Source organism: Atheta coriaria, unplaced genomic scaffold (genome assembly GCF_025399875.1).
Source record: "Atheta coriaria isolate IRGN ID8LTWV9N9 unplaced genomic scaffold, Caltech_Dcor_3.1 hic_scaffold_1_pilon, whole genome shotgun sequence".
NCBI classification, from domain to species: Eukaryota; Metazoa; Arthropoda; class Insecta; order Coleoptera; family Staphylinidae; genus Dalotia; species Dalotia coriaria.
In genome coordinates, this window is record NW_027045443.1 from 2,765,493 (window position 1) to 2,779,451 (window position 13,959).

At 43.8% G+C, this 13,959-nt stretch overlaps 4 protein-coding genes across 4 annotated transcripts; 1 reads left to right on the forward strand and 3 right to left on the reverse strand.

Moving 5' to 3' along the window:
- Positions 1 to 57: 57 nt before the first annotated feature.
- On the reverse strand, positions 58 to 3,858 carry LOC135796908 (E3 ubiquitin-protein ligase MARCHF6). Its single transcript, XM_065309061.1, has 3 exons — positions 3,517 to 3,858; positions 2,791 to 3,458; positions 58 to 2,597 (listed from the first exon to the last, which is right to left on the reverse strand). The coding sequence occupies exons 2-3, from the start codon at positions 3,455 to 3,457 to the stop codon at positions 547 to 549; spliced, it is 2,718 nt and encodes a 905-aa protein (XP_065165133.1). The 5' UTR covers position 3,458; positions 3,517 to 3,858; the 3' UTR covers positions 58 to 546.
- Positions 3,859 to 4,135: 277 nt separating this feature from the next.
- Positions 4,136 to 10,369, reverse strand: LOC135803238 (glutathione hydrolase 1 proenzyme-like). Its single transcript, XM_065316835.1, has 7 exons — positions 9,919 to 10,369; positions 9,493 to 9,741; positions 5,936 to 6,159; positions 5,694 to 5,880; positions 5,189 to 5,636; positions 4,944 to 5,137; positions 4,136 to 4,883 (listed from the first exon to the last, which is right to left on the reverse strand). Exons 1-7 carry the CDS (start codon positions 10,086 to 10,088, stop codon positions 4,382 to 4,384), a joined length of 1,974 nt encoding a protein of 657 aa, XP_065172907.1. The 5' UTR covers positions 10,089 to 10,369; the 3' UTR covers positions 4,136 to 4,381.
- LOC135803248 (nuclear protein 1) lies at positions 7,549 to 8,362 on the reverse strand. Its single transcript, XM_065316847.1, has one exon. The coding sequence runs from the start codon at positions 8,097 to 8,099 to the stop codon at positions 7,890 to 7,892; it is 210 nt and encodes a 69-aa protein (XP_065172919.1). The 5' UTR covers positions 8,100 to 8,362; the 3' UTR covers positions 7,549 to 7,889.
- Positions 10,370 to 12,578: 2,209 nt separating the features above from the next.
- On the forward strand, positions 12,579 to 13,771 carry LOC135791222 (uncharacterized). Its single transcript, XM_065301552.1, has 2 exons — positions 12,579 to 12,917; positions 12,977 to 13,771. The coding sequence occupies exons 1-2, from the start codon at positions 12,701 to 12,703 to the stop codon at positions 13,510 to 13,512; spliced, it is 753 nt and encodes a 250-aa protein (XP_065157624.1). The 5' UTR covers positions 12,579 to 12,700; the 3' UTR covers positions 13,513 to 13,771.
- The last annotated feature ends 188 nt before the right edge of the window (positions 13,772 to 13,959 follow it).

Sequence of the window (13,959 nt, forward strand, 5' to 3'; positions counted from 1 at the left end):
GCATTAGAACAGCTAACAAAAACTAGATGACCTCGATTCTTCTTCATTTTGATTGAATTTCAAGTGGATTTCTTTATTTTACACAAAGAATTATCACATATACAAGCTGTATCAAGTAATATCAATTTGATTGACAGAAAATAGTACTAACAAATTTACAATGTACTACCAGAAATGAAAAGAAGTCTCCATAAGATCAGCTTGCATATTTCAGTGTCAGAAAGTAGTTAAGATCCCCCATGCTCCGAAAAATGTACCGATAACAAAAGTGATGTTCGAGAAACAGAACTAAACAAACAAACAAAAAAAAAACAACCGGTCTAAATGATCATCACCGCCTTCATAAATTCTCCTAACCGAACTACCTTTACAAGGCTCCCCACGCAATCATCCACCTCCGTGCACCATCAATTTCGCTAACGCCGTCGAAGCGCAAATGTACATACAAAACATACAAAAACAGTCACAAAAATATTAAATTCTTTGAGCGCGATCGTGGCCGATTCAAGTGTCCAAGCGTGCGGCCGAAACGTCGCGCGTGGCCGGTCAATTCGACGCGACACGTGTACGTGAGCGCCGATGGTCGTAGTTGACGAGGCGCTGTCCCACCAGGTACTTGTCGTTCTTGATGTGCTCGTACAACTTGCGGAACTGCCGTATTTGTAACGTAATCACCAGCAGCGCAAGGCCGACGAGCAGCAGGAACGGATAGATGCGGCGCGCGATGATGTTGCGCATAAACATGTTGCTTACAACCAGCGGCACCACTGAGTAGGCAATTGCGTAGGGCACGGCGAGCGCCAGTCCACAGCTGATGACAACAGGTGCGGCGAGTTCGCGAAAGATGAAGCGCAGGTTCATCTCGCGGATGCCGTCACGGTATGCGCGTTCGATGGCGGTGCGCAGGAACCAATCCGGGCCCATCATTGTGATCGCACAGGCGATTTTCGTATAAAGCACGCCTAGTGCCCAATCCTGCCAGATGAACAATAATGGGGTCTGATGAATAGGTACACGTAGTGGTATAATGACGACGAGTTCAAGTAACAGGCCAAGGAGGAGTGGAATCACACCGAGGAGAATCGTGCTGGCGACTATGGTCTTCGCGCCTAGCACACACCAATGCCGCAGGCGGTTAATCATCGCTGCGCGTCCCTGTGGCAGCCAACTGACGATGAGACTAATCGCTCGTAACGCTAACCAGCAGAGGTATGTACCGCATGCAGCCGTGTACAACTCATGCACTTTCAAAACTCCAGTTTGCGCCGCCGACGGAGTAATCTGCGGACTTGGTGGTGGTGCACCAACCAACCATAGTGCCATTACTCTGCGCCCAATCCAAACCGGTAGTGTCAGCGCAACTAGACTCGACGCTATCAGCGAAAAACAAACCAATTGCAGCAGTAAAACAATCCGCATTACAAAAAACGAAGGTCGGTCATACGGACGAAAGCCAGTTGGAGCGTCTCGGATGAGTAGCGCTTGATGCGCAGCTCCCAAGCCACCTTGCGGCTCCGGTTGTTGCCGTTGTTGCTGTTGTCGCTCTTGGCTCTCTTCGTCGTCGCCGAGAAGATATGAATGCAAGTCCAAGAACCATGATACCACTTTACACCACGCACGGATCAATCCCTTGAGCCAGGTTCGCGTGTGACCCTGCTCTAATAACGCCGGCAGGATGACCTGCAACAGCAGCAGCTCCAATGAGAGTTCATTCACTTGCAGATCTCCACTAAGGGAGATCGTGTATGGTAGGAAGTTCGGTAACAGATACCGAAGTAACCTGATCGGCACATAGAGCATCAGCAGGACAACGCTGCCGAAGATCACCGCCGACGACAACAGCCGGCGGATGTGTCGTAAGATCGGCAGGTGGATCATTTCTTGAATAGGACTGAAGTCAGGGTCGTTCAGGTTGCGCAGGAACCACAAAACGCCGGGCCGGAGGATCTCACGCAGCAGTAACACAAAACTGGCGAGGTAGTACACGTACACCATGCCAACCAACCAATGGATGAAGATTGAAGTGCCAGGCGCGACTCGGAATGAGTTCTCGCGGTCTTTCAGCGTCGCATCAAACATGGACAAGCTACAGATATCCAGCCACCAGCCGCAGATTAACGGTAAGATGCCAATCTCGACGACGCTCAGCATTGCTACTTTCACTACCACGTAGCAAAGGCCTAGAATCCTACGCGTGCGAGGCAGACGGAAACAAGCAGCTATCCGGTGTAGTGCCAGGCAGATGATACCAACGAGACAGTATCCAAGCAGCGTGGTCAGCAATCCCTCGAAGTGACTAGCAAGCGCTTTCTCACGCAGATTCATCACGGACAGAAACAGGAAGCCCATCAAGTACGGGCAGAACGCAAACACGAGCACGAAGAGTGTGTTCAACGACACCACCCAGAAGATATGCTCGAGAAAGAGCAGCGAGCCATCGAGTCCGAGCAATCTTTCCCATGATAACTCCTCGGCTGCTCGGTCCCATTCCATTGGGATCCAGTTGTTGTCATCGTTGGCATTTTCCTGTTCATCATTATTTCGCGCTTGTGGTTCTGCAGGTGGGTCACCTGCAGCAGGCGCCGCTTCCTCTGGCGCTGTAAAGTAATTTATTTATTATATATTATAATGCTTATATTCTAGCAATATTTTCATTTCTTCTTGCATGATTTTTTTGTTGCTTAAATTTAAATAATTCCTCGGCATTCATTTACATATCATGCATGTAATTAAATCAGCCATAAATTAGTCATGCATGAATATTCAGTATTTTTCAATGTAAAAACATACCTGGATTATCCTGATTATTCTGCGCCGCGATCTCCTCCTCAGGCCGTTCGGGTATCACATCATTATTGTTTTGATTTTCCTGCTCGCCTTGCGCATCCTGCTGCTCGGGCTCATTGGGGTTCAACAGCTGATTGTCACGCTCCAGCCAATCTGGCCCACCGCCGAGCAGGATCTGCTCGCGCAGCCAAAGCAGACCAAGAAATGAGAACAATGTGCAGGTGACAATGAAGCATCCGTGAAAAATATCCGACGCTAGATTTTCGGTCGACGCAAACTCGGAGATGCTAAACTCGAGACTGGCGCTGAAGAGCGCTCGATAGATGCGGCAGGATGTGATCGGCACAATGCCCAGCCAGGCGGTCGCCACCAACGTGAAGTGTAGCCAGTATCTTAACGCTGTTATCACGGAGGAGAGCAGGCCGCTGGCAAGATCGCGCAACGGTAGTCGGCGCGGCATGTCCGGCGAGTAGATTGGTGTGAACGAGAAGCGATGGCTGCACAGCTCGCAATACTCCTTGCGCGAGTAACGCATCCACTGCACCAGACACTCCTGATGAATCCATTTGATACTGCCCGTACATATGCAGGGGTGGAAGAGCGGACGGTCGGGAAGACCCTCCGACCTGCACACCCTGCATATATCGGTCGAGTATAAGTCTGAGTCCATTCTAGAAACAGATCGGCGAGTTTAGCGACTGTGTGGGATCGGTTATATCGAACGCTCACCTCTATTATTGCTGTATTATTGGTCTCATCATTGGGGGCTGTAGGTCGACACTCGCCGTGCGCTTAATACGCGCACCAAGTCGACATTCCCAGCGTGATTATCGCCGCACTGATCAATTTGCTAACTACTCGATCGGATGGTGTTTACGGGCGGGCACTGTGCTTTGCGGTTTGCTGATGCGTTGCGTTTGGAAATAAAGAAAAATTTCGTGTGATATTAGATATTGCTTCTCGAACCCTGACACATTTTCGACAAATGACAATATTTGCTACGCTTTGACGGCTTTGTGACGGTTTCGACTGGCGCAGAAACGAGAACCACGGCTACGACGACGGACTGATATTGTGTAAATGTACACGATACTAGCGCGATGCGCATGTGGGCAAAGGTAGGCAACTTTATTTACGTTCAAATTCAGTGTGTTTCAAATTTGTGCACTCAATTTCTTAAATTAAAATTAAACTATTATAGGAATATTGAATAATATTTAACTTACAAATTCATAAGCATAATCTTAGATGTGTTGAATTTTTGTTTAGGGTAATAGCGCATTTACATATTCACCTTCATAGGTTAAGAAATAAATGACTAACTTCCCAAAATCAAAAATAACTCCAATTTAATTTCAAAGAAAACACTTTTATTTCAATATAGCTAGTTCGTGCACAAATGGAAACAGTTTATGTTACTTTATGTACAATTAATTACTTAGCAATTTCTTGTAATATCACGCTTGCGTTGTTTTACGGTTACTTTTAGTAGATAGACATTGTGTAAAATTCGCCAACTGGTATTGAGTAAAATATCACAAACGGTCGCTCGCAAACCAAGAGATTTCAATTTTACATCATTCGCATTGGTGATTTAATTGATACCATACACATCGCCTCCCTTGCGATGGTCAGCATTGGCAAATAAATTCTCACCCTTCTTCATCAGGGCACACACAACCGAATAAGCCGTCAGTCGTGTTGTATTGTGCCCAAGACGCTGTAATCCATCAACAATTTGCTGCAGAGTACCGTACTCATAGCCGACACTCATCGGGAACAATTGATGGTGGATGCGCGGGGCATCAACGGCTTCCTTGATATTTTGATCGAACCATAACAGGCGCGAGATGACCTGGGCTGCACCAGTAGTGATCTGGGTACCGCCAGATGCGCCTATTACCAGCAGCACATCCCCTGCCTGGTCGATCATAATCGATGGGGACATTGAAGATAAGGGCCGTTTGCCGGGGGCAATAGCGTTGTTGGGACTTCCAGGTAGACCAAAGTAATTTATCATACCAGGTGTGGAGAAGTCGTCCATGACAGAGTTGAATGTGACGCCGGTTTGTTCCGAGATTACTTCAGATCCAAAACTGCGGGAGATATTTGATCAAAATTAAAAATTAAAAAAAACAAACTTTCATTCCACTTACTATAAGTTGACGGTGCTTGTGACTGATACCGCATCTCCTTCCTCGGATAATACTGATATGTGAGCGGTGCCATTTTGACCTGTGTGGTCATAATAAATAGCTCCGTAATGCATTGGGTTTTGGTTGGTTTTGGTATCATCAATGAGCATCCGAGTATGCTCCGCGTATTCAGGCGAGAGTAAATTTGATATCAACTAAAAATTAAAATTGATTATATGCTTAAAATATCACCACTAATACAATACCGTTTGAATATCCACAAAATCAGTGTCGCCTAGTTCAGTTCTCCTCGCATAGGCATGTTTGAAGGCTTCGATCATCCGATGGTAGGTGAGCACCGTATTATTAATGCCATCAATATTCTGTCTCGTGAAACCATACCCATCTAGGATCTTCAAAATGTAAGCTAACAGCACCCCGGAACCGGGCAGGGGCGCCGAGAATAAGCGTTCGCCTTTACTTAAATCTATCGTTATTGGTTCCTGCCATTGGACTTTATAATTCGCCAAGTCTTCGGCGGTGATGATCGATCCAGCGCGTTTGAGATCTTCTAAGATTTGACTTGCTATACTTCCAGTGTAGAAGTCATCAGCGCCCAATTCAGCAATAATGCGCAGTGTTTTACACAATTCACGAGGGCGGACGAGATCACCAGCTTTCTTCATCCTACCATTTTCATGGAAAAACCACTCTCTAGAGAGTAATCAAAGTTAATCCAAAAATATTTTAAACTACGCGGTCATATTATACTTGTATAATCCTTTTGCTAGATTTGTAGACATATTCATAGCGTTTTTCTGTGCAACGCTAATTTTATATCCTTCATCACAAAGGGCGATGGATGGTAGAATCAGCTCCTTCCATGGCAAGCGACCGAATTTTTGATGGGCCGCCCAATAACCTCGTAATTCTCCAGGTATCCCAATAGACAAGCCACCTAAATAACATTTAATGGTAAATTTTGCGTTTTGATTAAAAAAATTACAAAGCACCTTTTTTCGATGCACGCTGACTTCGATTCATAAACATATCCGAAGTGGCCAGCTTGGGCGCAGTTTCCCTGGCGTTCAGACTATAGGCTTTCCCCTCGGATTTTTTATAGACGGTCATCAGGAACCCGCCACCAATTCCCATGCTCTGCATATTGACAAGACCATTGCAAAAGAGCGCGGCGATTGTCGCGTCCACCGCCGAACCGTTTCGTAACAATATCTGTCTGAAACAGCAAAGAAAAACACAATTCGCTATCTATTTCCACAGCAAGGTGAATCAAATCGATTCGGTTTCATCATAAAAACATAACAGGCAGTTGAGTTGAGTGGTGTTGAGTGAGTAGTGAGCTGCATGCGTCGATAAATAAATTAGCATTTAACTTGGTAGAAGCCGCGCGCAGCGAACCGACGGTACGTTCACGCACGTAAATAAACAACAAGGTCAACAGAACCTCGCAAATCGCAAAACATCCAAACGATTGTATAATAACGTAAACAAATTATGTATTACAAGTAAACAAGCACATTCTTATTAGGTCTTATTGGGTCTTAGAATGTCTGACATGCGGGTGACGTTGTTGCGCACTTTACGAAACATGCTGTATCTCCGTCGCATAATACAATAAACCCCAATGCATTAATAACCACTCAGGTTCCGTGACATTTCGCTGAAACGCATTCCGAACGCAATTAAAACTATTACACGATTATCTAGTCTACGGAATCGCAACTGGGGCACCAGTTGTATATGTGAAAATAATTCTCCAACTGCAATGAAAATGTCGCTAATAAATTGCGAACGCAGCGATTGAAGCAACAGACTTCGGTCGGAGGTCTGTGACATTATCACGTCGTGTATCCTGTTGTTTTGATGTTTCTGCTACCTCGACAGTTTGTTCGAGACGCGAACGATCGAAAAAAAAAAACAACAACACACAGGCGTGTTTTTTAGCCGCCACCGTTTAGCAGTGATAAGTTCGAAGTGAAGCGTTATCAGCGTTATTTTCGTCCGTTTGTTTGTCTACGTTTTCGAGTGCTATTACAGCCGCACCGATAAATACATCAACGTAAATATTTATGTTTAAACAAAGCCGCATATATGCGTTTTCTCACGTGCGCTGCGATAGAAAAGTCGAGGAAAACATTACGGTTGATTTAATTTCGACTTTCGATAAGTGAGGCGAAAGTAAACGCAGCACGTTCGAGAGATATTCCTAATGTATTTTTGTGTTCTTATTTTAACGAGTTTTATGTAATAAGTGACCTAATTTACCGACTTGCTTGGAGGAAAACGAAGCAGCATATGTTTAAGGTTAGTGTGCAACGTGAGCAATCTTCCCAAGTGTTTCCAACTTGTTGAATGTCATGCTCACAAGCGCGTGATAAAAGCGAATAAGACGTCAATAACACGACCTCTCGGATTGAAGCCCGGCTCTGTGGCAGACGCGCAATAAGTAAGCAACAAAACGCGGCCGAAAATCATTTTTCGATTCACATGTGTGCGCGCATGCATAATCAGACGGCCTTGGAAATAATCAGGCAATCGAAATATTCACGGACCAAAACAATCGTTGCGCAATATGTATAAGATATGAGAAAAAAAAACCGTACGCTTTTGTACTAAGCTTTATTTTCACTTTAAGTTTTCACTCGCCGAATATGCTATAATCCTTACAAAATTATAATCCAATATTTAGCACACGTTTAGCATACTATTGATAGAAAATCGCATTCAAACAAACTAATTACTAGCAAATCAACATCTACAAATCACAAAATCGTTTACATGGTATTCAAATATATAATTAATTAATTATAATTCTAACGTAAAACAGCCTTGTAGAAATTTCCTCTTCACGAATTCAAATTCAACACGAGCCCGTCCTTCTGAGTTCTGGATAGTGATATATTCTAAATGACAATATTAATCTTCGTAGAATCGGCAGGCAACCCACTACTGCTTCGCCTTCTCTTCCATTTTCTTGTTAGCCTCGGTGTTCATCAGCTTGGTGACGATTTTCCGACTGTGGCCGCTCGGGTCGAAGTGGTTGGTATGCTCCTCCGCCTCCTTCTTCGTGCGTTGCTTGCCGCTGTGGCCGGAGTAGAGGTGCTTGTCATGGTCGAAATTGTAATGTTCGTACTTATCGAAGTGGCTCTCGGACATCTTGACGTCTTCGTCGAAGAGCAGCTGGTTGACGGCCGTGGCGGCTGAGTGCGGGCGAACTTCTCGACGGCTCGGTTTCTTTGTTTACTGCCGGTAGGCTATTTCTGTGTAGGTGTATACGTGTGTGTGTGTGTGTGTGGGTATGTAGTGTGGTGGGATTGTATTAATATACACTTTGACGGAACTACCGAATGTGCCGAACGACTCGGCTGACCAGCAGGATGGACTGAACGTTTCTCCTGGGGCGCTGCGCGCGCGCTCGCTCTTTATAGCCGGCGACGAGCGGCAGCGCGGCAGGAATGTAATCACTCGCGCTGTATGAACACACGCACACAAATACACGAATGTTTACTCGGCGAACGCCCGGAATCGATGTGGTGTTGGTGCGATTGTGAAATGCGCACTCGCGCTTCGATCCTCCTGCCTGCTACACACTTGATTCGAACTGTTTCACACTTCGCGGCGCAGTATATTCAATGTATTCAAAATCAGTTGAATATTTTTTATTGTCTTCCAACAACACAAAAAAAAAGTAAAGAAAAAGAAACTACTGTATTCGAATATCGTTTGATAAAACAACAAAATTATAGACTTGTTGTTTATAAATTCCAAATTTCGGAAACAAAACTCCAACACGTCAACACGTGTCAGATTAGTGGTAATTAAATGATGAATTTGAGTTAACCAGGCGTCATTTTTGTTGTTGCGTGCGTTTTTGTTGCGTTTTTCCGCTGTAATTCAGGCGCGTTGTTTGTTGTAGACAGTAACGCGGTGTCAAGTTATTTATACGCTAGGCCAACATCGACGCATTCGTCTTCTAACAGAAATATCACGCAACATTTATGATAACTCGCAGGCGCATTGCATTGTTTTGCTTAATCCGCGCGTTTTAATTACGTTTATCGGCGCATATCATTATTGGACGCAATGTTTGAATACGTTTGCAATTTGCTCAAATATTGCAAAGTTTATTACTTCGAGAATATACGTCAACAATCACAGCGATAATAAAATATTAAAAAAAAAGCTGCTCCGCATTTTTTCGGAGCTAAAAACGGCAGAATAACACTTGACATTTATATTTTTGGTAATTGGGACAGATTTAAAGTTATTCTTGATACCGTTATCAGTTTTGGAGGAGTTGGATACATATATTTTTTAGATATTTATGCGTTTGACTGTAGTGAAGTATGAAGCGGAGTTTAAAAAAAAAGTTCCAGGCCATTGTTTGTTGAATTACGCGATAAGAAATTATAGCCAGATACCATGATTCACATTTGTTTGCAAATAAAGCGAATGTGACGCTGGTGCATGCATGAGTTATTGAAATACAACAAAACAAAAAAAAAACAGCTTGGATTTTAAGATTTACGGGATGTGTGGTGGTACTTACTTGCCAATTTCTGCACATGGAGGTCCATCGGCGCAAACTGCCGCCTTCCTGAAGATGTGCAGCGACGACAAGGAAGGCGGCAGCGGCTTCAGGACATTCGGTGGCGATAGCTTGCCCGTGGTGCCGTCGTTGTTCCCGCTGCCAGATCCAGCGGCATCGAAGACGCCCGCTGCGTACAGCACCACCAGCAACACGGCCACGCAGAGAGTCGCGCCGCCGGCGATGAGGAGCTTCTTATGGTTGCGGGACCTGTAAGTGAGAGGATACTTGAAATTTGGGCCGTTCCTTGACGGCACTCGGTGCCAAAACTGATCTGTCACATATCAACATGTATAATTCACGTATTGTTGACATAGTAATTAAGCTATGTTCAATTCAAACACACAGCAGGAGTCATCGGAGAATGCCCGCCCTTCAAGGACTTACTCATGCCGCGGTCCAACAAGACGTTCTTTCTTCTTGGAAGGCCGCGCGTGGCTGGCCGTGCATTCCTGCAGGACCTCTGCTCGATTGCGATAGCGGCGATTGCGTCGCACGATCAACTGCCGGCGACACCTGCGATCGCAGTCCAGAGAGTCCTCTTTGCGTTCCGCCATTCTGCCATCCTTCGGCGCGGCAAAATCGCGGAACTCGCTGGGAAAGATCACCACCGGACGCCCGTAACCTCCAATTTACGCAACGTGCATTACCGAGATCCGAGAGATGTTGACATTGTCAACCGGCGAGAGGTGCCACGCTCAGCAAAGGATCGATAAGCCCCCGCAGGTTTACGCCGGCAGGACTCGCAGCGCCAGCGCACATTGTCGGACGCAACACGTTGTCCCGTTACATATAGTGTAATACCGTTCATTGCGATGATCGATGTAAATATTTGGTTTCGATCGGCCAGGATTACTCGGGGCCTCGCAGGATGCATGACTAACCTTTCGGGTGAAACTTCTCTGCCGACGCGTTGGTACTTTTGGCCGGTATGCCGCCCGATTTCCATTCGCGTGGTGATTTTCTGGAACTTATCCAGTATTACCGACATTTCCTCGAGGATATTATGAATTTTCCGTGGAAATTTCTTCGGAAAAGCTTGCTTTAATTACGGTTTACAATAGGAACAATCACATCAGGTCGAACTTTGCTACCGAGCAACAAAAACAATGCTATATTGACTGGTGAATCGATACATTATTGTGAAAAATGCGCGATGATTGTACAGGAATGCAGAATGCAAGGAATGCCGTTGTCCTGGCGTGTTCAACAAGTTGCCTACATTAACTTAACACTTCGACACCACACTTTTAAAATAACAAATGATCTATTAACTATAATAATAATATTAGAAAGTTTTTATCTTACGCAGTTGGAAACGATAACTTACCAAAAATTATCTCTCTCGCCATCGTCTGATATTGACATAGATAACACCATGTTTTGTTCTGGCACTTTCCTCTTCCTGAAACAATTCAGAACTAAATCGAAACTCAAACTCAATCCGCAAGTTAACAACGCGTCTTCGATCACGCACAAGACAGCAATGAATTTGTCCTCGATTTATGCACGCGATTATCCAAACTGTAATTAATGTATTAAAAACGTTTCTTTGCACACCATACGAAATTGACCTAACAAGTCTATTAACGACGACTGACTGCGGTGTCTAATTTATTGGAGACATTAAATCGCTACAACTGTAAACTGTAAAGAACAGTTAGCGATGTTAAAGTTAAACAATGCTGATAATATTGGAATTACCCGTTTGTAACATGACCAGAATTTGACCACATATTGTCAAACAAGTACTTATTGTTTACCTCATTGTATTGCACCAGACGCAATAATAGCACAAATTCATAGACAATTTGTTGGCAGAAAAACGAAACATTTTGAATATCGGCTTACCTGCGATTTGTGAATTATGAATAATGTTTGAAACTATTGCACACGCCGCAGCCGCACTCTTGCATCCGACGCACAATAACACAATGCGCACGATACCCGGAAAAGATTACATCTATTCGCGAGCCACAAACGAGATGATAATTACAATGGGATGAACACGGCGAGTACGGAGTAAAATCACACACCGGTTTCATCATCAGTGAATTTTTTTTTGTTATAAACAATGCCTGATGTAACCAGACTGTGCGCCACCTGATACATTCGTGCCTTAGTCGCCTCACCTCCAATCTCCACGTCGTGATTGCGGTCGCCAATCGTGGTCGAACACTATCGCACTTATTCACTTGCGCGATACTTGCTTAAATTATTACTTACAGCATGCACGAAATTTACTGTGCGCTGCGCGCACTGTACAACCTTTACCTTTATATTACCATAAGTAGAAATTTATTTATGAAAACGTTAAATTTTCGTTGATGGTGGATTTCGAAAACGCCTACCTACCGGAAACTTGAAGTGATTATTTATACACCCATCAACGTCTGATGTCGGTTAGCAACTGAAGAAGACGAGTCGTTGTCTGCTGCGACAGATAGCCGCGTTGACGAGTCGTGTACGGATTGGAGTTTGTTATTGTTTGATGCAGAGAATATTTCAATGTGAACTTTAGTATGGCACCGAAATAAATAAAATTCTTATAATACACACGTGTTTCTTTATTTTGGTCTCGATTTTAGATTAAAATATTACGAGAATTTGACTGATGTGCCGGAGTGTTCGAGTGTACACTGTTTGCAATTCGATTACAACAACTCTAATTGGAATTGTAATGCCGGTTTCTGCGGCATCAAGGTTAACCTGTTGTTAAAGCGAATATAATCGTGAGGTCCAGTAGCAATGTTATGATGAATTAAAAATTAGGTTTGTACTATTTTTCAGTAATAATTCTTTTGTGTTTAGGAATTTTACAATCTGGAACTAATGAGTTTCACAGCAATTTAATGAAAATTTGTATTTGATTACTTTACTAAATTGTTTCTTATTGATGTAGTTGAGTAGGTAGGTATTTAAAACTTTATGTCCACATAAGTTTTTAATAAAAATGTATGTTCTAATCCAATAAAACTAAAAAATATTAAAAGTTTTGATTGATCTAGGTTTGCTTTGTAGTAAATATTTGTGAGACAGATGTCAATTCTCATATAATCGTGAAAATTCAATTATATCAGTCGCGTTTCCGAAATATTTTCGAAAAACGCGCGTTGCAGCCGAGAACGCGTGGTACGAAGTTGATTTTCCTACTCATTACCACCCTAAAATGGACACGTGGTTGGCGCACCTGCTTTTCCTGCAGGAGCATCCGACGAAAATCCACACCGTACTGATTGCTTTCTTTTGGGAGTGGATCATGGTCCTGCTAGTCATATCAATGGCCCTCACGTTAATGTACATTTTGCTTCCGAGGAAAATAGGAGAATTCATGGAGCGCAGTTCCATTTCAAAGTCCAGTCAAGCCATACAATCAGAGGTCTACGGTATTAATCCAATCTTGTTAAAACTGTCATTTTCAGTAGAATGGTACAACATTTTTCAGAAAGCATTGGTACTGCCACAGAGCAAACCCACAGGCCGAAGGATCAAATACCACGACGTTCACGGCGAGATGCAATGTCGAAAATGAGTTGTGTTATGGAACAGCATAAGGCAGTGGATACTCATAGCGACCATGATCGGGTATCGCCCGGAAGGTTGCATCGTTTACAATACGTTGAAAAGTCCATACCCATCACACCTGCCCAATACGTCCGCTTGAACAAAGAGCATCACATGGTTGAACTGAAGACGTCCTCCTGTTTGGTTTCATTGATAAAGCAATTCCAGGACGTGAGCGAGATGCGTATGAACGATGCAATGACGTGTAAACAAATTGCGGACACCAAGACGGAGTTCAAATCCACCGATAGTGAACTTAGTGATGTAGCCGACAGTTTTCTGGACCTGCTAGAGGAGATTATCGAAGACACACTCGCAGTGGACCATGGAGAGAAATGTGATGAGATCGAGTCACTTATGACAGAGTTGTGCAAGCTCACAGCAGAAACGTTTGAGGAGGCAGAAACTGCGATGTAAATGTTCCTTACTCGGAGAAGAACCAACCGGACAACTAGTTGGAGAAGAATATACAAAAAAAACTTATTTATTAAATTTTTGTAATTTTTGGCTCAATGATATTGAATTCTAGAGATTTTCCAGATACACTGGTATGTGTAGTAATAAATTAACTATGTCCTAAATCCATTTAAAATTGTAGTTGGTGTGAATGTGAGAGAGGAACCTAGAGAGCTGCTTTTATACCTGTACTCCACCCGCAATAAAGGGTGGGGGAGCAATGTACCACTGTGGGATATGTAGGCAAAAACACAAGCTGCAGAGGCAGGAAAGAAGTGCGGGAAGGTGACTTTAACATGGCGCAAACGCGTGAAGCTACAAGATGCGGATACCTGCTACCACATAAAAAGAGAGGGGATATGTATGACCGTTTGCCGAAACTAAGAAGTAGCAGATTAATAAGCGCTT

Bases quoted from the DNA above. Each gene is read 5' to 3' on its own strand.
- LOC135803248 (XM_065316847.1), bottom strand. From the start codon at position 8,099: ATGTCCGAGAGCCACTTCGATAAGTACGAACATTACAATTTCGACCAT.
- LOC135796908 (XM_065309061.1), bottom strand. From the start codon at position 3,457: ATGGACTCAGACTTATACTCGACCGATATATGCAGGGTGTGCAGGTCG. The intron at 2,598-2,790 runs GTATGTTTTTAC...ATTACTTTACAG, and splicing joins GAATAATCAGGATAATCCAG to CGCCAGAGGAAGCGGCGCCT.
- LOC135791222 (XM_065301552.1), top strand. From the start codon at position 12,701: ATGGACACGTGGTTGGCGCACCTGCTTTTCCTGCAGGAGCATCCGACG. The intron at 12,918-12,976 runs GTATTAATCCAA...AACATTTTTCAG, and splicing joins CATACAATCAGAGGTCTACG to AAAGCATTGGTACTGCCACA.
- LOC135803238 (XM_065316835.1), bottom strand. From the start codon at position 10,088: ATGGCGGAACGCAAAGAGGACTCTCTGGACTGCGATCGCAGGTGTCGC. The intron at 5,138-5,188 runs GTATTGTATTAG...TTTAATTTTTAG, and splicing joins ATTTTGTGGATATTCAAACG to TTGATATCAAATTTACTCTC. The intron at 4,884-4,943 runs GTAAGTGGAATG...TATCTCCCGCAG, and splicing joins ACAAGCACCGTCAACTTATA to TTTTGGATCTGAAGTAATCT.